The following is a 22497-nucleotide window of genomic DNA, read 5'->3' as shown; positions in this document are numbered from 1 at the left end:
GAATCATGTTGTACTTTTACTCTGAAAATATCATACCGGAAGTGTCTCCTGGGCTGCTTAGTTTCATGAAGATTGAGGTGGTAGTGTACAAGAACTACGTACCCTTTTAGTTTAGGTAAAGGTAGTGCAGGAGACAGCTGTGAGAGAAATGCTACTGCTGTGAGTTTGTTCGTCGAGCACTAGTTTACATTTTAGTTAAAGACATTTAACATCGTTTGTAACCGATCACCGGCTCCGGAACAGAAGGCTCGACACATTAACGTTAAAGAGAGGAGCTAACATAATCTGCGCTTTCCTGAAGTTGACTGACTGTCGAGTTGGCAGAGGTAATGTAACGTTAGCTCACGGTTGCTAGCTAGCTGCTTGACTATAGACGTCCATTCATTTGTTTCTTGTGTTTAGTTCTCTCACTCACCAATAGGAAATAAGAGGTAAACTAGCGTACTTATGATCCTGTCAGTGCGTAATGTTACCATACAAACAGTGGCACTTGCTCTGCAGCACAGCTAACGTGAACTAGCTAAGGTATCTGGGATAAAAGGTCCGTTTTCATCTCTGTAAGACGTGGCTGAGCTGCAATGAAAGGCTCTTTATTTTCTACCAGGCTGTAACGGTGCGACTGGTAAGCTATAGGGACTAGCACTGATGAGTTGGTGAGCCATGGCATTCGGAGGCTTGAACAGGATGGTTTAGAAACAGAGATCAAAGTTGTAGAAAGAAAGCAAGCTTACGTTTTCTGATGGAGCTTTGCTCGTCGTAGTAAATCGACGTCTTCTTTAAAGTTGACACTTTTTAGCACAGTGAAATGTATGAACAGATGAATGGAAATGCACTGTTAAATTTTAAACAAGGTTGCAACTAATGAATGATTACTTTCATTATCAATTAATCTACCAGTTGTTTTCAACAATTCATGTTGTATGCGCAGAACTTATACGCTTTCCGACCGGAGGGATTTTTGCAGTTCCTAGAACATAAAATTCCTAGAACCCTTTTTTTCTCGTGTTCCGACTGGACCAATTTGGGGATTTTTAAGTCCCTCTGGCCGAAGTTTCTGTAACTCTTTAAGCTCCTTTTTCAGGGCAGGGTCTTTTCCCTTTTCAGCATATGGACCTAGGTGAACGAGGGTCGGGTTTCCGGTACAGACAACTGGACCATTTTAACAATTTTCGCCATCTTATTCATCACTAATTTCACTTCTGACAACATTTTAGGCGAGACATTAACTGTTTAGATTTTGAATATAGGCAGTCTTGCGAAAATTGATGCCGAATTGACAATTTGCTTCAGAGTTTTCGGAGTTGAGAAGCTCCATGAAGTGAGGCGACAGCCAGCAGGCGCCTGCCCCGGCCGCTAGCTCGTCGCTGGAGTTCTCTCAGACCGGTCTCGTAAATAAGAGGCTTTTTCGCCGTTGACATTTCGTTTGTTTAAATATCACTACACATGTCCATCATAAGATTAACGGGAACCTGTGGTTAACTGTCTTTTCGGAGTTAAACTCCACAAGCGTGTCCTGCTGCTCGCCGTCCGACACACACAGTCTCTCTCTCTCTCTCTCTCTCTCTCTCTCTCTCTCTCTCTCTCTCTCTCTCTCTCTCTCTCTCTCTCTCGCACGCACGCACACACGTCCACAGCGCAGCAGGCAGAGGCGGGGGACAGAGAGATACTCGTTTCTATTCAGGAGACTTGTTTAAAGGTGCTCAAAGTATTTTCAAACAAAACGAAGACTAGCTCGCTCTTCCCTCCTCCTCCTCATCCCGTTCCCTCCCTTCTGTGCTTCAGCGCACTAACAGAACAGGAATTTAAAAAAATGAGAATCGGAAAAGGGTTTATTGCCAAGTAAGTAACACTTACAAGGAATTTGCCTTGGTGGTTGGTGCGTACATAAACAAATTTAACATTAATATAAAGTAAACAATAAATACAGAAACAAGTATATACAAAATATCTGTTTCACACTAACAAAAAATAGGCTGAATGGTTTAGTGCAGGATGTGCAAAATTGTTAAAATCAAAAGAAACGAAAGTAAAATTTCGGACGGAGTCTTGCCTTTAAGAGCAAATCAATATTTATCAGTACTACCGGCCTCAAAAACCCAAACCAAAGTTATTTAAAACTTCTGTAGTAAAATGTTTATGTACTCTCTCATTTAAGATGTTTTTTCTGTATTCTCTTGTCTCTTTACATTTGCAGATGTTTCAGATAAGGAAGATCTGTTGCATTGGTGCTGGGTATGTAGGAGGCCCAACATGTAGTGTGATCGCCAACATGTGTCCAGAGATCACAGTGACCGTCGTGGATGTCAATGAGTCCCGCATCAAAGCCTGGAACTCGGACACTCTGCCCATATATGAGGTATCATATCAATGTACTTGTTCAAAGAAACTCAGCTGAAGGTATTATAGCATGAATAATAACACTTTAACAAACAGTGGGTCATATTTTATTAGGGGTTTTCCTCTACATTCTTATCTCACTTTTGAAACCCATATATCTTGAAGTAGTTGCCGGTTTTAACTAGCCTGACAAGCCAGACCCACATCAAGATGTTGGGTCTGGGAACTCACCATTGACGGGGCTCAATCCGAGGGGCGGGATAAACGGTTGTCTTTCAAATTCCCTCTGCACGCAATAGGATAGCGCTACAACCAGGCAGAGCAACGAAGAAGGTAGCGAAGCTAGTTGTTAGATTAAACTTTTGCCGTATCCGGTCGGCAAAACTCCGAACACATCTTCCTTTTTTAAGAATGATTTCAGTGCCGTTCTTTTCTCAAAGAAAAGCTTAACTCCAAGTCCAAGAAGACTGCTGTTCCCAGCAGCAGCAGCCATAAGCCCGCCTACCGACTCTATACACGATGTGATTGGCCTGACCAGAGTTTGGTTTTTCCAGAGCCATAGAGGTGTAAAGAGTTGAGACACTCGTTGATCTCGCTAGCGGGGTGGTCACATGGTTCATGTAAGCCTGTATAGTTCCAAACACACGCAGCGCTGTCATGTTCTACTATGGGACTGACAGCAGCGATTGCAATATTGAATGGTAAATATGAATAAAAACACATACCCATGTACTTGTTTGATTTTTATTGCATATTTGTAAATGTCAGTTTTACATTTGGAGTGGTAGAGTGACAACTGAAAGCTATGTATAGATAAGTTTTTAAGTTTTGGAGGGAAAGCTTCACGTCCGTGTTAGCATGAGTAGCAATAGGCTACTGTCTTGTATTGTCCTTTGTGTCACGGGGACTTGTTTAGTTTATTTACATTTTGTATTAGCCTGTCCAAACGTGTTTGTTCTGACATGTCTGGGTAAGGATTCAATCAGCTCACTTCATCTAAATACTTTGTCTCTGCTCCCTGACACTTCCCTCTGTTCTGCCGGTAGCAAGATGTATTGCTAACGTTATGTAGCTAACGTTAAAAATCGCTAAAGTAGCTGACCGCTACAGCAACAATGTAGCTAACGTTAACGTTAGCTGCTATGGTTAGCTGTTTATAAAGTGAAAGTAGACAACTTATCAACTAGCTGGCTAATCTGTCTGCTTATCAACTCCTTGAACGGATTATAGTAACTTTTACCACGGCTTATTGTAGAAAGGCTACTGCAAGAAAAACGTGTAGATTATCAAAAAGACATTGGCTCATTGATGTTTGTTTGACTGCCGATGTTAGCTAGCAGCGTTAGCGCGCTAATGTTAGCTCTGCTAGCGCGCTGCAATCATGTCTGATGGCAGACAGAATTGCAAAATAAAAAGCAATCCAACAGCATATTATACAATGTAAACAAAGACGTTTTCTTGCGGTGGCCTTTATAAAAATGAGCAGTGGTGAAAGTTATTATAGTCCATGGATGTATTAAGAGAACGTTATAGTCTAGTTATGTTATGATGAAAAGTGGAAGTGACGATGTTCTTCTTCTCCGTTTTTGGTGAATTTCTGTAGCAGAAACAGCGCCGCATATAGGCCTGGAATATGGAGTAGCGCGTTGAGTCATTTACAAATGGATCCGTTTGGACGCAACTATTCTTGAAACGAATCCAGGGAAGACGGGTAAAAAAAAAAAAAGAAGAAGATTGTTTTGGTACGTGTGGACGTGGCCTAAGAAGGCAATTTCAACACAGCAGACTTCCTCAACTAAGGTGATAACATCTAGTCCACTGCCGAACACCTTACTGGTTGCCATGGATGTATTTGGCCTCTCCATCCCCGGCACACCGTCCGCAGCCTCCAGTTGCCTATTATTTCAGCAGCCAGCAGCCACCACCAGCAGCCGTCGCCAGCACCAGCTAGGGCTGCTCGAATATGGAAAGAAATATGATCATAATTATTTCGGTCAATATTGAAATCACGATAATTTAACACGATTACTTGTTGACTTCTGGAAAGATGTTGCAATTATTGAACTTCGTTAAATAACGTTAAATCAACAGTAAAAAAAAAACACAACTGTGAAATTTGCCTTAATACTTTTTCATATTTAAACTTATGTCATTGTCATATGTCACTTACTGATATTTTTTGTGTGGAATCATTTGTAGTCATACATGTAATCCAACAGCCCTTTTAAGGGTATAGCTAGCTAATTAAACAAACGCAACCTTTCTAGACACACAGTACTCAGCTGACTAGCTAACACCGTCAGGTTCAGCAGATAAAACCTAAATAAAACCCGTCCTTAATTAACCTTAATGAGCCTAGTAATCCAACATCAATAACTAACTAAATAAAAGTTGTCAGAGATTCACTACTGAACTTTGTAATTGTTGGTGTAGCGATACCTTCAAAGCTAATAAACGAGCTAACAAGCTAACAAACTAGCAGGCAATCGGTCGGCTACCAAGATAAAAAATATATATAATTACGCTCTGCACACATACAAATAAAGATCAGTATATGCATCATAAAGGGCCTCTGATAAACAGGGTTCGAATTACAGTCAGGTCCATAAATATTGGGACATCGACACAATACCCTAATCTTTTTTGGCTCTATACACCACCACAATGGAGTTGAAATGAAACGAACAAGATGTGCTTTAACTGCAGACTTTCAGCTTTAATTTGAGGGTATTTACATCCAAATCAGGTGAACGGTGTAGGAATTACAACAGTTTGTATATGTGCCTCCCACTTTCTAAGGGACCAAAAGTAATGGGACAATTGGCTGCTCAGCTGTTCCATGGCCAGATGTGTGTTATTCCCTCATTATCCCATTTACAAGGAGCAGATAAAAGGTCCAGAGTTCATTTCAAGTGTGCTATTTACATTTGGAATCTGTTACTGTCAACTCTCAATATGAGAGCCAAAGAGCTGTCACTATCAGTGAAGCAAGCCATCATTAGGCTGAAAAATCTAAACAAACCCATCAGAGAGATAGCAAAAACATTAGGTGTGGCCAAATCAACTGTTTGGAACATTCTTAAAAAGAAAGAACGCACCGGTGAGCTCAGCAACACCAAAAGACCCGAAGACCACGGAAAACAACTGTGGTGGATGACCGAAGAATACTTTCCCTGGTGAAGAAAACACCCTTCACAACAGTTGGCCAGATCAAGAACACTCTCCAGGAGGTAGGTGTATGTGTGTCAAAGTCAACAATCAAGAGAAGACTTCACCAGAGTGAATACAGAGGGTTCACTACAAGATGTAAACCATTGGTGAGCCTCAAAAAACAGGAAGGCCAGATTAGAGTTTGCCAAACAACATCTAAAAAGCCTTCACATTTCTGGAACAACATCCTATGGACAGATGAGACAAAGATCAACTTGTACCAGAGTGATGGGAAGAGAAGAGTATGGAGAAGGAAAGGAACTGCTCATAATCCATGGATATATTAAGAAGAACGTTATAGTCTAGTTATGTTATGATGAAAAGTGGAAGTGACGATGTTCTTCTTCTCCGTTTTTGGTGAATTTCTGTAGCAGAAACAGCGCCGCATATAGGCCTGGAATATGGAGTAGCGCGTTGAGTCATTTACAAATGGATCCGTTTGGACGCAACTATTCTTGAAACGAATCCAGGGAAGACGGGTAAAAAAAGAAGAAGATTGTTTTGGTACGTGTGGACGTGGCCTAAGAAGGCAATTTCAACACAGCAGACTTCCTCAACTAAGGTGATAACATCTAGTCCACTGCCGAACACCTTACTGGTTGCCATGGATGTATTTGGCCTCTCCATCCCGGGCACACCGTCCGCAGCCTCCAGTTGCCTATTATTTCAGCAGCCAGCAGCCACCACCAGCAGCCGTCGCCAGCACCAGCTAGGGCTGCTCGAATATGGAAAGAAATATGATCATAATTATTTCGGTCAATATTGAAATCACGATAATTTAACACGATTACTTGTTGACTTCTGGAAAGATGTTGCAATTATTGAACTTCGTTAAATAACGTTAAATCGACAGTGACACAACTGTGAAATTTGCCTTAATACTTTTTTCATATTTAAACTTATGTCATTGTCATATGTCACTTACTGATATTTTTTGTGTGGAATCATTTGTAGTCATACATGTAATCCAACAGCCCTTTTAAGGGTATAGCTAGCTAATTAAACAAACGCAACCTTTCTAGACACACAGTACTCAGCTGACTAGCTAACACCGTCAGGTTCAGCAGATAAAACCTAAATAAAACCCGTCCTTAATTAACCTTAATGAGCCTAGTAATCCAACATCAATAACTAACTAAATAAAAGTTGTCAGAGATTCACTACTGAACTTTGTAATTGTTGGTGTAGCGATACCTTCAAAGCTAATAAACGAGCTAACAAGCTAACAAACTAGCAGGCAATCGGTCGGCTACCAAGATAAAAAATATATATAATTACGCTCTGCACACATACAAATAAAGATCAGTATATGCATCATAAAGGGCCTCTGATAAACAGGGTTCGAATTACGTGGGAGCTGAGCTCACATAGAGAGAGGATGAGCTCCCATGAAAGCAGTAAAATCATACACCACACAAATAAAGCACTTTTCCCAAACACACGGAGCTCTGAAGCAGACCTGTGCGTCGCTTAGTGTCCACTCTCGCTGTAAAAACAGAGACAAGCAGTGGCATAGACCACGGAGCTGCTACAGCGCACCTTCCATGGTCTGTGCAGCTTCAGGTTTATAAAGGACGCGCTCTGCTGTGTAGGGGTGGGCGATACTGGGAATTTTGGTATCAATCCGATACCAAGTAAATACAGGGCTAGTATCGCCGATATCGATACGATACTTTTCACTTGTAACGTCACGATCATTGAATAATTTTGTGATTTTGCCTTTAGTTAGTTGATTATGATAAAACACAGGACAAAGATTTTAGGCAAATCTAAATGTTTTTATTTACTAACTAGAACAATATAAAACAATGTAACGGTATAAAAATAATAAAATAATATAACTAAATATAACAAAGTCAACAACACAACCAAAAATACCTTCCATTACACAGATATCTGTGAAAAATAGTCAGTTGTGCAAAATAAGTAAACAAAAGCCACAATGTATAAATATGAATATAACAATATAAACAACACTACAAAAAAAATCATCATGGGCTTCTCTCACTATTCTGACTCTCCAGCAGAGCAGAGCAGAGCGACGCTGTGCTGTTTGCACACTGCGCACAGACTTGGAGAGACGCTGTGCTCGCATGAACTCGGAGAGAAACTGCAACAACCGTTTCGATCTCATCATGACAGTATCGATCCGATACCAATCCTCATTTGGTATCGATACTATCGATATTTAGATCGATACGCTCAGCCCTACTGCTGTGGGCATGCTGCGGTAGATGTCCCGTTTGTGCTCCGTGAATTTCTGCAGTAGTTTCGGTTTCCCACCCCCGATGTAGAGCAACGTACAGCCACTTCCCTAAACTTTCTCTCATTCAGAGACCAGAGACCCAAACGGGGCTCGAGTCTGTCAGAAGGTCTGAGATCTACCGTATCAGCAGAGCAATCACGTAATGCACAGCAGACTATGACGCAGGTAGATTATTTTCAGAAATATTGTGACTTTATTCTTGTAATAGCCTATTATAACTTTGTTTTTCTCAAAATATCACGACTCCTCCAAATCTCAGAGAGCACAGATGAGTTATATTTTGAATGTGCACAAAGTTTTGAACATCTGAAATATTACAGTCCAGGGGTTTATTAATTCATTAAAATGAATTCATGTATCGTTGAAGTGAATAATTGTCATGTGCACATTTAAAGCGTACAACGGAGTCCAATGGGAGTGTCGCCACTCTGTCTTTCTCTATCACTCTGGTTTTTTCCAGCTCGCAAGTCAACGGAGAGTGCCTAGACCCCCGGCTGCAAAATAAATTTGCTGCCACTAGGGTGCGTCTAGATTTCTAGGCTAGGTTTTAACAACTTTTAACAGTGTTGGAAAAAGTAGATGAAGCTAGGCAACTGCTCCAGCCAATGTTTTTTTTTTTTTACAACAATACTCCGATGGTGGGATAAATGAAACATAAATTAGTTCCAGATTGCTCTGTGTCGCAACTTCTCTATGTCAACCACGACCACAAGGCATTACATCATCATGACTGAAGGGCAGTTAACTGACTAGTCATTGAGAAGTTGTATTACATTAGAACTGTTTGTGTCATGTTTTTCCTACACATTGACTGACACACCTTCCCTGTCTGGTTTTCCCCTCTTCCTCCCACTCCAGCCGGGTCTGAAAGAGGTGGTTGAATCATGCAGAGGGAGAAATTTGTTTTTCTCTACAGACATAGACTCAGCCATCAGGGACGCAGACCTCGTCTTTATCTCGGTGAGTCCATCAGTTAACCCCTCGCCCACTTCCCGACGCACAGTTTGACCAGCGTCAGATATAAATATGACATTTATGACGCATAAATGAATTCATGGGAGTGGTTGTACTTCCACCCACAGGTGAACACCCCAACTAAGACCTATGGGATGGGGAAGGGTCGTGCGGCTGATCTTAAGTTCATCGAGGCGTGTGCCCGACGGATTGTGGAGGTATCGGATGGTTACAAGATTGTCACAGAGAAGAGCACCGTCCCGGTTCGAGCTGCTGAGAGCATTAGGCGGATATTTGATGCCAACACCAAGCCCAGCCTCAACCTACAAGTGTGTATTATTGAATAAGAATGAAACGCTGATATCTGTTGTTCTGCAAGTTTCTAAAGTCGTCGTGCCGCTGCTTCAGGTGCTGTCCAACCCAGAGTTCCTCGCAGAAGGAACAGCAGTGCGCGATCTGAAGGAGCCAGACCGCGTCCTGATTGGTGGAGACGAAACAGCCGAAGGTCAAAGGGCAATCAGAGCGCTGTGTGCCGTCTATGAACACTGGGTCCCCAAAGCACGCATCATCACCACCAACACGTGGTCGTCCGAGCTGTCCAAACTGGTGAGTGTAGGGCGGAAACTAACAATCATTTTCATTGTTTCAATTTAATTTAATTTTATGATTGTCTCAATTAATTGATAATTTTGTTATAAAATGATTGTTATGTGTTTATGTTTAAATACACTTTTTTTTTTTTTTACACTCCCAGATATTGATAACTATATCGGCCTCAAAAACTCTCTGGCTATAGTCCATAACCCAAAGATATTCAGTTTACTATCTTATATGACAAAGAAAAGTAATCAAACTCACATTTGAGAAGCTTGAACCAGGAAATGTTTGGTACTTTTGGTTGAAGAATGACTAAAACAATTGGTTATCAGAATAGTTGCTGATTAATTTGCCCTGACTAACTTATTACTAATTGTTTCCTTTGTGTGGCCTTTACCATTTTGTAGTTGTCAGAAGTACAGTCTAACCAAAAAAGTAATGTGTGCTTGTGTAGGCAGCCAATGCATTCCTGGCACAGCGCATCAGCAGCATCAACAGTATCAGTGCTCTCTGTGAGGCCACCGGGGCCGATGTGGAGGAGGTTGCCAAGGCAATTGGTATGGACCAGAGAATAGGCAGCAAGTTTCTCAAAGCCAGCGTAGGTAAGAAACGCATCCAAAAGATGTTTAAAGTGAGCTTTTATGTAAAGTTGTATTCATTAAAACACAGATTAAGTGATGCCTTCTATCTCTTTGTTTCTTTAACGCCCTGGTCAGGTTTTGGTGGAAGCTGTTTCCAGAAGGACGTGCTGAATTTGGTGTACCTGTGCGAGGCCCTCAACCTGCCTGAAGTAGCCTCCTACTGGCAGCAGGTGAGAACTACACCGCACACAGTAGCACCTCATTTTTCTCTGCTCGTTGTATTCGCCTTCTCTAATCCGTTTGTGATTTTCTCAGGTGATCGACATGAATGAGTACCAAAGGCGGCGGTTTGCCTGCAGGATTATTGACTGCCTCTTCAACACTGTTACTGGTAAAAAGCTTGCTCTGCTGGGCTTCTCCTTCAAAAAAGACACAGGTGACACAAGGTTAGTCTCATTTCATCACATCCTTGTATCCATTTGTCACCGCTGTTATTTTCTTCTATATTATTTTTCAACAGCCTTATGTTGATTATTTGTACGATCACACTTTACTCCTGCAAACATACTGTGTATTTATGTATGTGTGTGTGTGTGTATTTGTGTGTGTATTTATGCGTGTGTGTGTCGCAACTCCAGGGAGTCTTCCAGTATCTACATCTCTAAGTATCTGATGGATGAGGGAGCCAAGCTGTTCATCTACGACCCCAAAGTTCTCAAGGAACAAATAATTCATGACCTCTCCCAGCCCAACATCTCAGAGGACAACCCAGAAAGAGGTGGGTGTTCTTACGCATTTCATATGCATTTCTGCAAAGTTTCTTTTTAGTAAAATACTTAGTAAATATTTTTGGGAATGTAATTGCCTTTAGATATAGCAGAGTGTACAGGAAATGGGGTGAGAGAAAGAATAGGGAAGACATGAACCAAAGGCTGTGATTGCATGGTCAGTGGTTACATGGCTGTACTTAATTTTTCAGTGCACACACAGACGGACAGCAAGCAGACTGTGAGATGTTCACTGAATTTGTAAAAAAAAAAAAAAAAAAAAAAGTGTATTGGATTAGAATTGCTTCCAGTACCACCCACAAAATATTTTAGTCAGGTTTAGGAAAAATGCCAAATAATTCAGCGGTCCCAGCTCCTAAAAATGGCTTAATTTAGAACTTTTTTTGTATCCTGAAGGAAATTGTTGGTATGGGACAAATATAAAATACTAGTGCTGTCAAACGATTACAATATTTAATCGCATTAATGTCATAGTTAACTCGCATTTAATCGCACATTTTTTATCTATTCTAAATGTCCCTTGATTTCTTTTTGTCCCATTATTTATTTCTTTTTTTCTCATTTTAATGCTCTTATCAACATGGACAAGTGGATCGGCTTGCTTTGTGCAAATGTTTTGTTATTGAAAACAACATTGGCATACTGTAGTGTTCAGTTTCACACTAACATTCACACTTGGAGCAAATAATCTCTCACACAATGCAACGGCTTTGACGAGGGGGCGGAGAATTGGCATCAGCTGTGTGCTTGGCCATCAAGTGGTATTTCAGACTGGACGTGCTGCGATGATAGCTCAGTTCACAACGACAAAACACACAAATCACTTTGGTCTTGTCAATGGAACCATTTGGCAACTTTTTAAAAGTAAACTTTCCATTCAGAATCTTATTGGCATCCATTTCGGCGTCTCGCAACCGCCATCCACTCAAAACGTAACGTTAGCCTACTACTCTTTGGCCAGCTCGCAAGCCCAAACAAGTGTGTCCGGCGTGCCTGTTTTGTTTCCGGTCTAGCTAGATCCGGTGTGGCGTTGTAGTTTTTCTAATGTTACTAGTTGTTGCAACAGCATGTGAAAAAAAACTACAAAGTTTGCTAGGCCAAAAAGAACGTTCATCTCGCAATTAAAAAAATGGACGCCGTTAAAATGGGTTTGCGTTAACGCGTTTAACTGACAGCACTATAAAATACCAAAAATGTGCAAATCCAAAATGCACATGACAAAAAGTAGTTCCCAGTCATTCCTGATGTATTTTAATTGACACATAGCTGAATGGTTTGTTTTGAATGTTTTTAAAGATAAAAACATTTCATTCATTTGTCATTTCTTCTCTTGAATGCTATGCTGTACTTATAACTAGCTGAGATGAGAACCTGCAACTCTTCACTGTTTTCTTCTTCTTCTTAGTGTCGGAGCTGGTGACTGTGACCTCAGACCCTTACGAGGCCTGCCAGGGTGCACACGCATTGGTCATCTGCACTGAGTGGGACATGTTTAAGGTCACAATCACACATTGTTTTCCTACCATATTTATAAATTGCTTCCATTTTGGAATAAAAAAAACAACAACCTTTAAGTCATCATAACCCTCAAATTCCACCATAGGAGCTGGACTATGAAAAGATTTACAAGAAGATGCTGAAGCCGGCCTTTATATTTGATGGTCGCAGAGTGCTGGACCACCTCCACCCTCACCTCCAGAACATTGGCTTCCAGGTGAGCAGACAGAAATAAAACACACCACACAATGCACATTACATACACCTCATACAAAATCAAAGTTGGTGAACTGACTTCTATCATTTTGCTGCTTTTTCTGTCCACAGATCGAGACCATCGGTAAGAAAGTGATCGCAACACGAATTCCCTACACTCCGGCAGCTGCTTGTCCTCGCATCGCTGCCAGTGAACCTCCCACCAAGAAAGCCAAAGTCTAAAAACTCCCTTCAGCTCCTCATACACAACATGCAACACATTCCTCTCTTAATCTTTTTATTGCTGGTACATGCCTAATTATCGAAAAAGGCCAAAACCGTGTGACTAACTGCTCCCCTGCAGTGGGTCTGAGGGGAAGAAGTTGAGCCTTTAGTCCAATATAGTGTGAATGTGATCCATGAATGTGTTTGAATCTTTGGAAGATGTTTAGTGATAAACCATCAAATGGTTCATTTTATACATTTCATTTGTCAACCAAACATTTCAGATGCAGCCATAGATGCACCGTCTATTCCAAATGAACACTTTTATTGTGAGTCTACTTTGACAATATTTACTAGATAATCAAGTAGTGTTGCTAAATTGCAAAACAATTTTATACTATTTTTAAAAAATATTTTTATTAATCTTACTGGTATTTGTTCTATGTATCATTGACTGTTTACTAAAAATGGAGATGCAATAAAATGTGATGTGTCCTCAATTTGTGCCTGTTGATAATTCCAGAAAATGTCGACTGAGTTTTAATTCTTTAAATATAAATGTACATTTTAAAGATTTGTTTTGTCTAAACAATCTGCAAAATAAATGCACATCTTTCTTGTACAAGTGTAAAGTTTAAATTATTAGAAAGGGAGTTTGAGCCCAAATTGGCTTTTTATCTGATACGGATATCAAAAGTACCTCTTTCTATACTTCTGTACCTAACAAAAGGCCAACTTGGGCTTAAATTGTATTTTTTCTAATGTAGTAGAAATTTAAAACAGCGTTCAACAGTGTTACAAGTCTTCAGCTAACAGATTTGTTTGAAATTTAAGCCACTGCAAGAAGCCATAGACCAAAACAAGAGACTCCCTTAAACACTTCATTAAATCAGTCCTGAAGCAGCAGACATCAAAGAGCTCATGGTTAAAGATCAGTCGCTCTCTACCTGAAGTCCAGGGCCCCTGAGGGGAGGGAGTTCACGGTGGATTTGATTTAGGGGCCCTTGAGGTGCAGAGACAGCAAATTACAGCTGCTATCACTAGGCTGTATTTTCTCCTGGCAGGGGTACGTGGACAGAGTCTGTAGTTTATCTACATATCTGCAGGCCTCTTAACTGCTGCTTGTTGTCTTTGATGTCCTCTCACTAAGACGTTCGACCTTTGGGCCGTCGCAGGTGAAAGGTGGAGAACGTGCATGAAAAGGAACAGAATGGTCCCTGTACTTACGTGAGGTTTTGCTAATGTCACTTCTGTACTCACGTAATGCTACCTGCCCTCTTGTTACCCCAGGTTGTTAATATGTTGCATATTAAGTTTGGTAAAGGTTTTTTCCTGTGCTACAGGTTACAATGATGTGTTATGGTACAGCAGGAGTAAACGCTGATTTTGTCACGGTTATTGTGTATAGTTATAGGTACAGTAAGGACGAGACTAAAGGGAGAAAGCTGCTGGTTTGGTGCTTTTCATTCTGCTATAGTGACTTCTGCTTTTCTCTTCTTCAGTAGATTCTTCAGGAAGAACTCCCCTGTAAAGAGAAATGACAGATTAGAAAAATATGTATTGTGTCTGACTCATATGAACTAAATGAACAAATGCATTTACCTTGTTGTCCATTATGTTTTCTATTAAGTTTTTTGATATATATATTAATGTATGCTGTGGCAATATAGCACTGGCTAGATGTAAGCCGTGACCAACACCTGACCTATTTCAGTTTCACATGATTGTGATGTGCTTAAAAGAGCTCTGTTTGAAAACTAAAGTCTTGATCACTGCATACCAATTCAAAGGGGCGCTATGCAGTTTGGGCCATTTCTTCACTGTTGTCTCGCAGGTTTCTCTATAGAGCCCCCCCCTACAGCTTCGGAATAGACATTTGGCAGCTCCTACTTGTTTATTTTGTGTCTGACTCCTCGCTCGGTCAGTCTACCGTTTCCTCTTTCTCCGTTCCTCCGACAACGCTTTCCTAGCTTTCCGTTTCTTTTTTGCCGGCTCAGCCATGACGATAGTATGAAAAACTCCATCGCTACCTTGCCAGCCGGTTCCTGAATGGGCGTATGTGTGCAGTGCCATGAAGCAATTCGTTACATCGCGAGACCTGATATCACGCGATACTTCCTGACGCTGAGGCCGGCGGCTCGCAGTCCGAAAGTTGCAAGGGTGGTTTTTCCGCTCACAGGCGCTAGGGGGAAGCGAGACGACCACCATTCAACTCGAAAAAAGTCATATAACCATTCCAATGACTCCCAAACTGTTCAGTTAAGGTAAATTAAGCTAAAAAGCAAAAAGGGTCAGTTCACCCAACTTGGAAAAAAAAAAAAAAAAAAATGCATGTTCTCACACTTACTTCATAGCCACACAAATAATTTGCATTTTAATAAGTGAGAAAATATATTTTGTTCCAATTTGGGTGAATTGACCCTTAATGCTGCTGTTGCAGTCTTTAATTTCAATTCAATTCAGTTTTATTTATAGTATCAAATCATAACAAGAGTTATCTCGAGACACTTTACAGACAGAGTAAGACAAAGCCCCAACAATTACAATAATTCCCTCAAGAGCAAGCATTAGTTGTAGCTATTGCGACAGTGGCGAGGAAAAACTCCCTTTTGGGAAGAAACCTCGGACAGACCCAGACTCTTGGTAGGCGGTGTCTGACGATGCCGGTTGGGGGTGTGATGAACAGTGGCAGAAATAATGCACTTTATGCACTGATTCACTTTTAATGAGTTTCAGCTGAATCTGAATATTCTGTAATTGTAGAATAAAATAAAGTCGCCCTGTGGGATAAATTGGGCCATCCATAACTTGTGCGTGTTAAAACTGTGCAGGGTGTGTTTCTCACCTGCTTTGTAGGAAGATCGCACCAGTGGCCCACTGGCTGTGTACATGAATCCCATATCATTCCCAACTTTCTCCCAGTGGGCAAACCTCTCTGGAGTGACATATTCCTCCACCTAGACCCAAACACACATTGTCACCATGTGCAATAATTTACCAAATGTGCATTTTTCTAAGTAAATGTGGAAATACTGCATAAAGTGTAATATGTTACCTTTAGGTGGCGTTTAGTGGGTTGCATGTACTGGCCCAGTGTTAGACAGTCCACCCCTGCCTCTCGCAACTCTGCAACATCACCAAAACAGTGTGGTCAGGAAATTGTTGTATTTTGTGTCACAATTACTGGAAGTATGCCTATGTGTACACACCAGTCAAGGTGTTGAGTATCTGTTGGTCAGTCTCGCCCAGTCCCAGCATGATGGAAGTCTTGGTGAGCACAGTTGGTTTGACCTTTTTAACGTGCTTCAGGACACTCAGAGACTGGTCAAAGTTCGCTCTGGGGTCACGCACGAACCTGCAAACAGATGGGACAGAGAGACACCCGGGTTGAAATAATCAAAAAGGTAAAAATGTACCCCTATACTTAAAATGTATACCCAGATAACCATAAACAATTAACAATCAAACACTTCTACAGTGTGTCTTCCCCATACTAACAGAAATGGCTCTGATGTGCAGGGGTTAAAGCAAGAACCCATTTGTGAGCCTGAAATACTGCCCTGGAGGAAATGTGTACAATGTATTGAATTAAGTATTATATACAGGTGCTGGTCATATAATTAGAATATCATGAAAAAGTTGATTTATGTCAGTAATTCCATTCAAAAAGTGAAGTTTGTATATTATATTCATTCATCACACACACAGACTGATATATTTCAAATGTTCATTTCTTTTAATTGTGATGATTATAACTGACAACTAATGAAAATCCCAAATTCAATATCTCCGAAAATTAGAATATTACTTAAGACCAATACAAAAAAGGATTTTTAGAAATGTTGGCCAACTGAAAAGTATGAACATGAAAAGTATGAGCATGTACAGCACTCAATACTTAGTTGGGGCTCCTTTTGCCTGAATTACTGCAGCAATGCGGCATGGCATGGAGTCAGCTCTTCTGCATTGTTGGGTCTGGCGCATCGCATCATCCTCTTCACAATACCCCATAGATTTTCTATAGGGTTAAGGTCAGGTGAGTTTGCTGGCCAATTAAGAACAGGGATACCATGGTCCTTAAACCAGGTACTGGTAGCTTTGGCACTGTGTGCAGGTGCCAAGTCCTGTTCTGCATCTCCATAAAGTTGGTCAGCAGCAGGAAGCATGAAGTGCTCTAAAACTTCCTGGTAGACGGCTACGTTGACCCTGGACCTCAGAAAACACAGTGGACCAACACCAGCAGATGACATGGCACCCCAAACCATCACTGACTGTGGAAACTTTACACTGGACTTCAAGCAACGTGGATTATGTGCCTCTCCTCTCTTCCTCCAGACTCTGGGACCTTGATTTCCAAAGGAAATGCAAAATTTACTTTTCATCAGAGAACATAACTTTGGACCACTCAGCAGCAGTCCAGTCCTTTTTGTCTTTAGCCCAGGCGAGACGCTTCTGACGCTGTGTCTTGTTCAAGAGTGGCTTGACACAAGGAATGCAACAGCTGAAACCCATGTCCTGCATACGTCTGTGCGTGGTGGTTCTTGAAGCACTGACTCCAGCTGCAGTCCACTCTTTGTGAATCTCCCCCACATTTTTGAATGGGTTTTGTTTCACAATTGTACACTTTTTTTCTACCACATCTTTTCCTTCCCTTCGCCTCTCTATTAATGTGCTTGGACACAGAGCTCTGTGAACAGTCAGCCTCTTTAGCAATGACCTTTTGTGTCTTGCCCTCCTTGTGCAAGGTGTCAATGGTCGTCTTTTGGACAGCTGTCAAGTCAGCAGTCTTCCCCGTGATTGTGTAGCCTACAGAACTAGACTGAGAGACCATTTAAAGGCCTTTGCAGGTGTTTTGAGTTAATTAGCTGATTAGAGTGTGGCACCAGGTATCTTCAATATTGAACCTTGTCACAATATTCTAATTTTCGGAGATACTGAATTTGGGGTTTTCATTAATTGTCAGTTATAATCATCAAAATTAAAAGAAATAAACACTTGAAATATATCAGTCTGTGTGGAATGAATGTATACATTATACAAGTTTCACTTTTTGAATGGAATTACTGAAATAAATCAACTTTTTCATGATATTCTAATTATATGACCAGCACCTGTACATGTAAAACTCTGCATGTGATGTGCCCCCTGCTGGTCAGTGTGTGCATTTACTGTCCTCCTGCCTATGACTAACTGGCTTTCCTCTTGTGGCGGAGTTGTAACCAAGTAGAGTAAAACAACTACACACACACACTACATACAGTATTTTTTAAAATATAAATCAGATTTTATACCAGTCAGCTTGTGCATGTATGGACACAAGCTGTAAAGTCTGTATTTACATTAGAGCATGTGATAGGTGACTTTTAAACTTTTCTAATGATGCATTTACAAGAGATGTTCTCATTATTCAAAAACCCTGACATTCTTTGGCTTGGTGGCTGATCAGAAGCCACTAAAATGAGACTGACGAGCTGATGAAGTCAAAGCCTTCAGGCTTTTCTTAATGTTGAAACAGAGATTACATGCTCAGCTTCTAACCTATACAAGAATTACACCCAATATAATAACAGCTGGTAAAATACAGATGCAATGTGTTTAGGCTCAGTCAGTACCTTTGCAGCTCTCGCACTGTCTCCACATTGTGGGCATACACATCCAACCCTGATAGGGCGATCTTCTCTACTGCTGCCAGGTCACCACGAAAATCAGGGGTCAGACATTCAACCAGGATCTGAGAGTCCCTAAAATGAGGATGACAAAAGTGCTTGTTTGTTATGTTGCACAGATATTAAGATACAAACACCCAATGAATCCAAAAGCAATAGGAGATTATACTGTACCTTTCTTTTAGGTTGGAGACAGTTTTAGCAAAGTGCTCTGCTCCTCCATCAGCAATATCTGGGGGGGGAGAGAATTTGTGTATATTTAAATTTTTTGTAAACCTTTTAAATGGTGTAAAGTCACACCTGGGAAGAATTAGGTATATTTAAGGAGACGTTACCATCTCTGTCGACTGAGGTGAGAACAACATAGTCCAGTCCCCAGGCAGCGATGGCCTTGGCTGTATTGTAGGGCTCGTCTGGGTCCAGAGGTGGAGGTCGACGGGCGGTCTTTACGGAGCAGAACCTGCACCCACGGGTACATGTGTCCCCCATCAGCTACATATAAAAGAGAGCAGGGGGGGAAAAAAAACTTAGTTAGTATACAGTATGTATGTCATAGGACTGGAGCAAATAATCTGTACAGAAATGTATCTCTTGTGATATGTTACTAATACACAAGCAGCAGGTATAGTTTTATTAAAATGTGTGGGTTATGGATTTTACATATATTTATAAAATTATGTGAAACTGGAAGCACTTCCTAAAGCAATAAATATGATTTTTTTTTTCTTTTTTGGAATATTTTAGCTTGTGCAGACACGTACATATTTACTAGGCACAGAGATAATATCAAAGTGCCTTTTTTGTCTCCCACAGAAAGTGTGCTTTTCTATAACGGTCAGTGAAAATCAGTCACAGTGTGCCAGGAGGATTACCATGATGGTGGCTGTGGCTGTGGCGTACTCTCCTCCTCCCCAGCATTCCCCAATGTTAGGACACCTGGCCTCCTCACACACCTGAGAAAAGACAGACACAGAGTCTTAAAAATGCACAAGAACTGACTGACATGTTTATTGGACTTGTCTTCAGTGTCAGAAGTATTTATCAGACATATTAGTCTGATAAGAAAGTAGTTTCAAGGGAAAACACACTATATCACTTAAGCCCATGTATTTGAAGGATACAGTTGAAGCAAGTATTTCTTTTGCGTATGGGTTTCAAAATGGCATGAGTCAAAATTCAATACAAGCTAACAACTATTCTGCTTTCATGAACAATGTAAAAAAATAAAAAAATTTAAAAAAAAGAATCTTCTTTCATACAATCAAGTTAACATAACAACATCAAGTTAACATAACTTTTGTGTCTCCCCCTTGCATGTTCTAATGTTTAAGCTCTGATAAGTATAAATAAAGTTAGTTAAATATAACAAATAAAATAACATTGAATGGATTTGTTGTGACCATTACATCAAAGGGTACAGGTGGAACTAAACATTTTTAATGTCAATGCCCCCTCCTCATTTTTTAAGCATCTGCATTTCTCCACTCACTTACGCAGACTATTCCTTTAACTTGTCACCTGTCTACACAACTCACTGTATGCAGGTTCAGGTCTCTCAGAGTGTTCTTCAGCCTGTTGTAGTTTTTTCCAATGGGGATCTCCGTCTTGAGCCATGGGGGAAGGCGCAGCCTGTCACAAAAACAGCAGCAGAGTCATTCACCACTGTAGGTGTAGAAGATGTGGATACAATCTTTTATCACTGTATGTATGCACTGTATGTCACTGTAGCTTTTGAGAAAATTCAACAGAAAAAAACATTTTATAGATAAAGGATTCATGTATGTAATGTAATTTAAATGTCATTTAAAACCATAACGATGTCCTACTGAACAAAATGCAACATTGCCCAAAATGAAATATTAAAAAGGGATAGTTACCTTAGCGAGTTCTTATCATACTGTGATTTGCTTTGCCCTTTTTAATACAGCAGTAAAACTTCAAGGTGAGGAAACAAACATGAAAAATTGCTGCTCAGTCAGCCCACTATCATATGAAAACAATTACAATCTCTTAGAACTAAAACTACACATCACTATCCTCTGTAAAGTGTAGTGTAGATTGTGTCACCCTGATACACCCCACATCCACTACAGAACACTTGACTTTGTATGTATTATGGGTGTTTGTATATATTAGGGGTTCACTCAAAAGGGCGAAGACTGTAGTATGGGCTGTTGTGGGGGGCACCTGTGAGGTTGAGGTTTTTTTCTGTATTAACATTTGCCTGATAAGCAGGAACTGGCTGGCCTGTGAGGTTTACTACATTTGGTCTTCCATGATGAATCAGTGAATACATTTAATGACATACACAAACTTTTTTTTTTTTTCTCCTACTTGTATGTACATAATAGTTCTGTTTACTTTTTTTATTACCCATCTTTGTTCAGCTTGTTGTTCTTGTTTGTAGCTATACAGGTATGTCTATTGCTATATTCCTGTAAATCGAGAGCAACTTACAACCAGAGTCAAATTCTTTGTATTTGTACACATACTTGGCCAATAAAGTTGATTTGGGTCTCTAATGCAATACAAACAATACCTAGTGTACAGATGCACACATAATGTACATACAAGCATATATCATTATGTAGTATTTACATGTATTCTTACTGTTTGCTCATTTCGTTACAGTTTTGTATTCTGTTTGTTTACTGTTACTTGTCTCTTTCTATGACAAGTTTGTGTGGTCTAATCAATTCCTGGTAAAATAAAACAGATTCAAGTGAATCAATTAAGCTTTTGCAACAGTAGGGATCTAATGTAAAGGCAGGGTGTCCTGCAGTGCTTTACAGCAGAGGTGGGCCAGCTGGCTTAAAATAGGGCAAACTGATTACACTTTAAGTAAAACATAAATCATTACTATTATTACTACTTCACACTGCAAATGTCAGACAAGATGGATGAGGATCTCCCTGGGTAGCATGCAACATTGAACAATTTCCCTTAAAAGTATGACAGCTATGCCACTTATTAGACATCAGGGGATTCAATTCAGCACAGTCTGGTGGATAAGGCTTGGTCTGATCTGGTCCTTGAACCCTTCTGATACACTCACAGATGAAATAGGAAACTGAAACACTTTGTCACTGCTGCAATATCTCTGCCGTTTCACCTCTCTCCTTTCTCTCTCTTCAGGTTGCCTCTGTACTCTTCCCACTTGTTTTTCTCCGATAATTCCCCCGAAATGAAGTCTTGTAGATCAGGCCCGTCGTCACCCAGAAGCTCCTTCTTTCTGTCAGCCCGGTTTGAGGAGGATTTCTCCACAGCTGTCAGACTGCTGGTGTAAACCTGCAGAGCAAGGACTCACTGCTTCACAAGTCTCTTCGGACAATCATACACTATGATAATGTTTACAAGTCCGTGCACCATGCCACTTATTTGGGAAGTTATAAACAGCCATTACTGTCACTTCAGCTGAGTTACAAAACATAACGTTAGCTAAGTACTTCAAGGCCCGTGATCAGGCTTACACCAGACGGTAGCCGTTATAGATATCCACTACCGTCAGTGTTTGATAGTTGGAGAATATTCGAGCAGTGGAAATACTTACATGTGGGATGCATCTGGGACTCAGCCATAGATGGCTTGTGGAGAAACGGCCAGCTACACAACAACTTTGTTTGAGCAGCGCCATGACTTTAGCTAGCAGGCGACTGTCATTGGCAACAAACTTCGACAAGCGGCTGCTTTGGTCTGGTGCTGCATTCACTTAATGTACGCACAATGGGAAGATAGAAAAACCTTCCTTTGCCCCATAGATATATCAAGTTGGGGCGTTCATAGATAATTCCAAAATCAGTTGAATGCGCTAAACTAGTACATTTGTAAAGTATTGGAGATGCATTTTATAATTCAACCTCTATTTAACAAGGTAAGCTACAATGAGGTTAGAAACAAGAAGACCCAACATTTAGAAGGTTGATGTGAAAGGTTTTTCCTACTCGACTGATAGTAATTGCGATCTTTACAAACTGACAAGAATGCGGCAGAGCTAAACGGGAGAACATTGACAGTTAATAGTTAATAGCTAGACAAAAACAAAACAAAACTAAAACAACGTCTGTGCCGGTCGGTACTTGTTCCCAATTTTAAAACAACAGTATTTTGCTATTTTCTACATTTCTGTTATAAATATATCAGACATATACTACGAAAATAATCATGAAGTTGCTCGATTGTCT

At 40.5% G+C, this 22497-nt stretch overlaps 2 protein-coding genes across 3 annotated transcripts; one reads left to right on the top strand and one right to left on the bottom strand.

The window, feature by feature from the left end:
• The first annotated feature begins 47 nt into the window (after nucleotides 1–47).
• ugdh (UDP-glucose 6-dehydrogenase) lies at nucleotides 48–13150 on the top strand. Of its 2 annotated transcripts, none has more exons than XM_078260057.1 (12): nucleotides 48–326; nucleotides 2195–2356; nucleotides 8672–8773; nucleotides 8896–9096; nucleotides 9176–9373; nucleotides 9819–9966; nucleotides 10081–10175; nucleotides 10261–10391; nucleotides 10584–10723; nucleotides 12139–12230; nucleotides 12337–12447; nucleotides 12558–13150. In XM_078260057.1, the coding sequence occupies exons 2-12, from the start codon at nucleotides 2195–2197 to the stop codon at nucleotides 12666–12668; spliced, it is 1491 nt and encodes a 496-aa protein (XP_078116183.1). In that variant the 5' UTR covers nucleotides 48–326; the 3' UTR covers nucleotides 12669–13150. The 2 variants fall into 2 exon arrangements, with proteins under 2 accessions (XP_078116183.1, XP_078116192.1); XM_078260066.1 differs by having other exon boundaries at nucleotides 54–159.
• Nucleotides 12368–22030, bottom strand: lias (lipoic acid synthetase). The gene is made up of 11 exons (XM_078260079.1): nucleotides 21867–22030; nucleotides 21429–21604; nucleotides 19852–19945; nucleotides 19189–19269; nucleotides 18652–18808; nucleotides 18491–18548; nucleotides 18263–18391; nucleotides 15860–16005; nucleotides 15706–15776; nucleotides 15496–15607; nucleotides 12368–14175 (listed from the first exon to the last, which is right to left on the bottom strand). Exons 1-11 carry the CDS (start codon nucleotides 21948–21950, stop codon nucleotides 14114–14116), a joined length of 1170 nt encoding a protein of 389 aa, XP_078116205.1. The 5' UTR covers nucleotides 21951–22030; the 3' UTR covers nucleotides 12368–14113.
• Nucleotides 22031–22497: the final 467 nt, after the last annotated feature.

The sequence above is a fragment of the Sander vitreus genome, chromosome 2 (genome assembly GCF_031162955.1).
Source record: "Sander vitreus isolate 19-12246 chromosome 2, sanVit1, whole genome shotgun sequence".
Taxonomy (NCBI): Eukaryota; Metazoa; Chordata; class Actinopteri; order Perciformes; family Percidae; genus Sander; species Sander vitreus.
This window is presented reverse-complemented; position numbering and strand designations above follow the sequence as displayed.

Excerpts from the sequence above, each read along its gene's own strand:
- lias (XM_078260079.1), bottom strand. The coding sequence starts at position 21,950 with ATGGCGCTGCTCAAACAAAGTTGTTGTGTAGCTGGCCGTTTCTCCACA. Across the intron at positions 18,809-19,188 it reads CAGCCACAGCCACCATCATG|CTGATGGGGGACACATGTAC; the intron begins GTAATCCTCCTG and ends TTTTATATGTAG. Across the intron at positions 15,608-15,705 it reads CCACTAAACGCCACCTAAAG|GTGGAGGAATATGTCACTCC; the intron begins GTAACATATTAC and ends GTTTGGGTCTAG.
- ugdh (XM_078260057.1), top strand. The coding sequence starts at position 2,195 with ATGTTTCAGATAAGGAAGATCTGTTGCATTGGTGCTGGGTATGTAGGA. Across the intron at positions 9,967-10,080 it reads GTTTCTCAAAGCCAGCGTAG|GTTTTGGTGGAAGCTGTTTC; the intron begins GTAAGAAACGCA and ends CGCCCTGGTCAG. Across the intron at positions 10,392-10,583 it reads AAAGACACAGGTGACACAAG|GGAGTCTTCCAGTATCTACA; the intron begins GTTAGTCTCATT and ends TCGCAACTCCAG.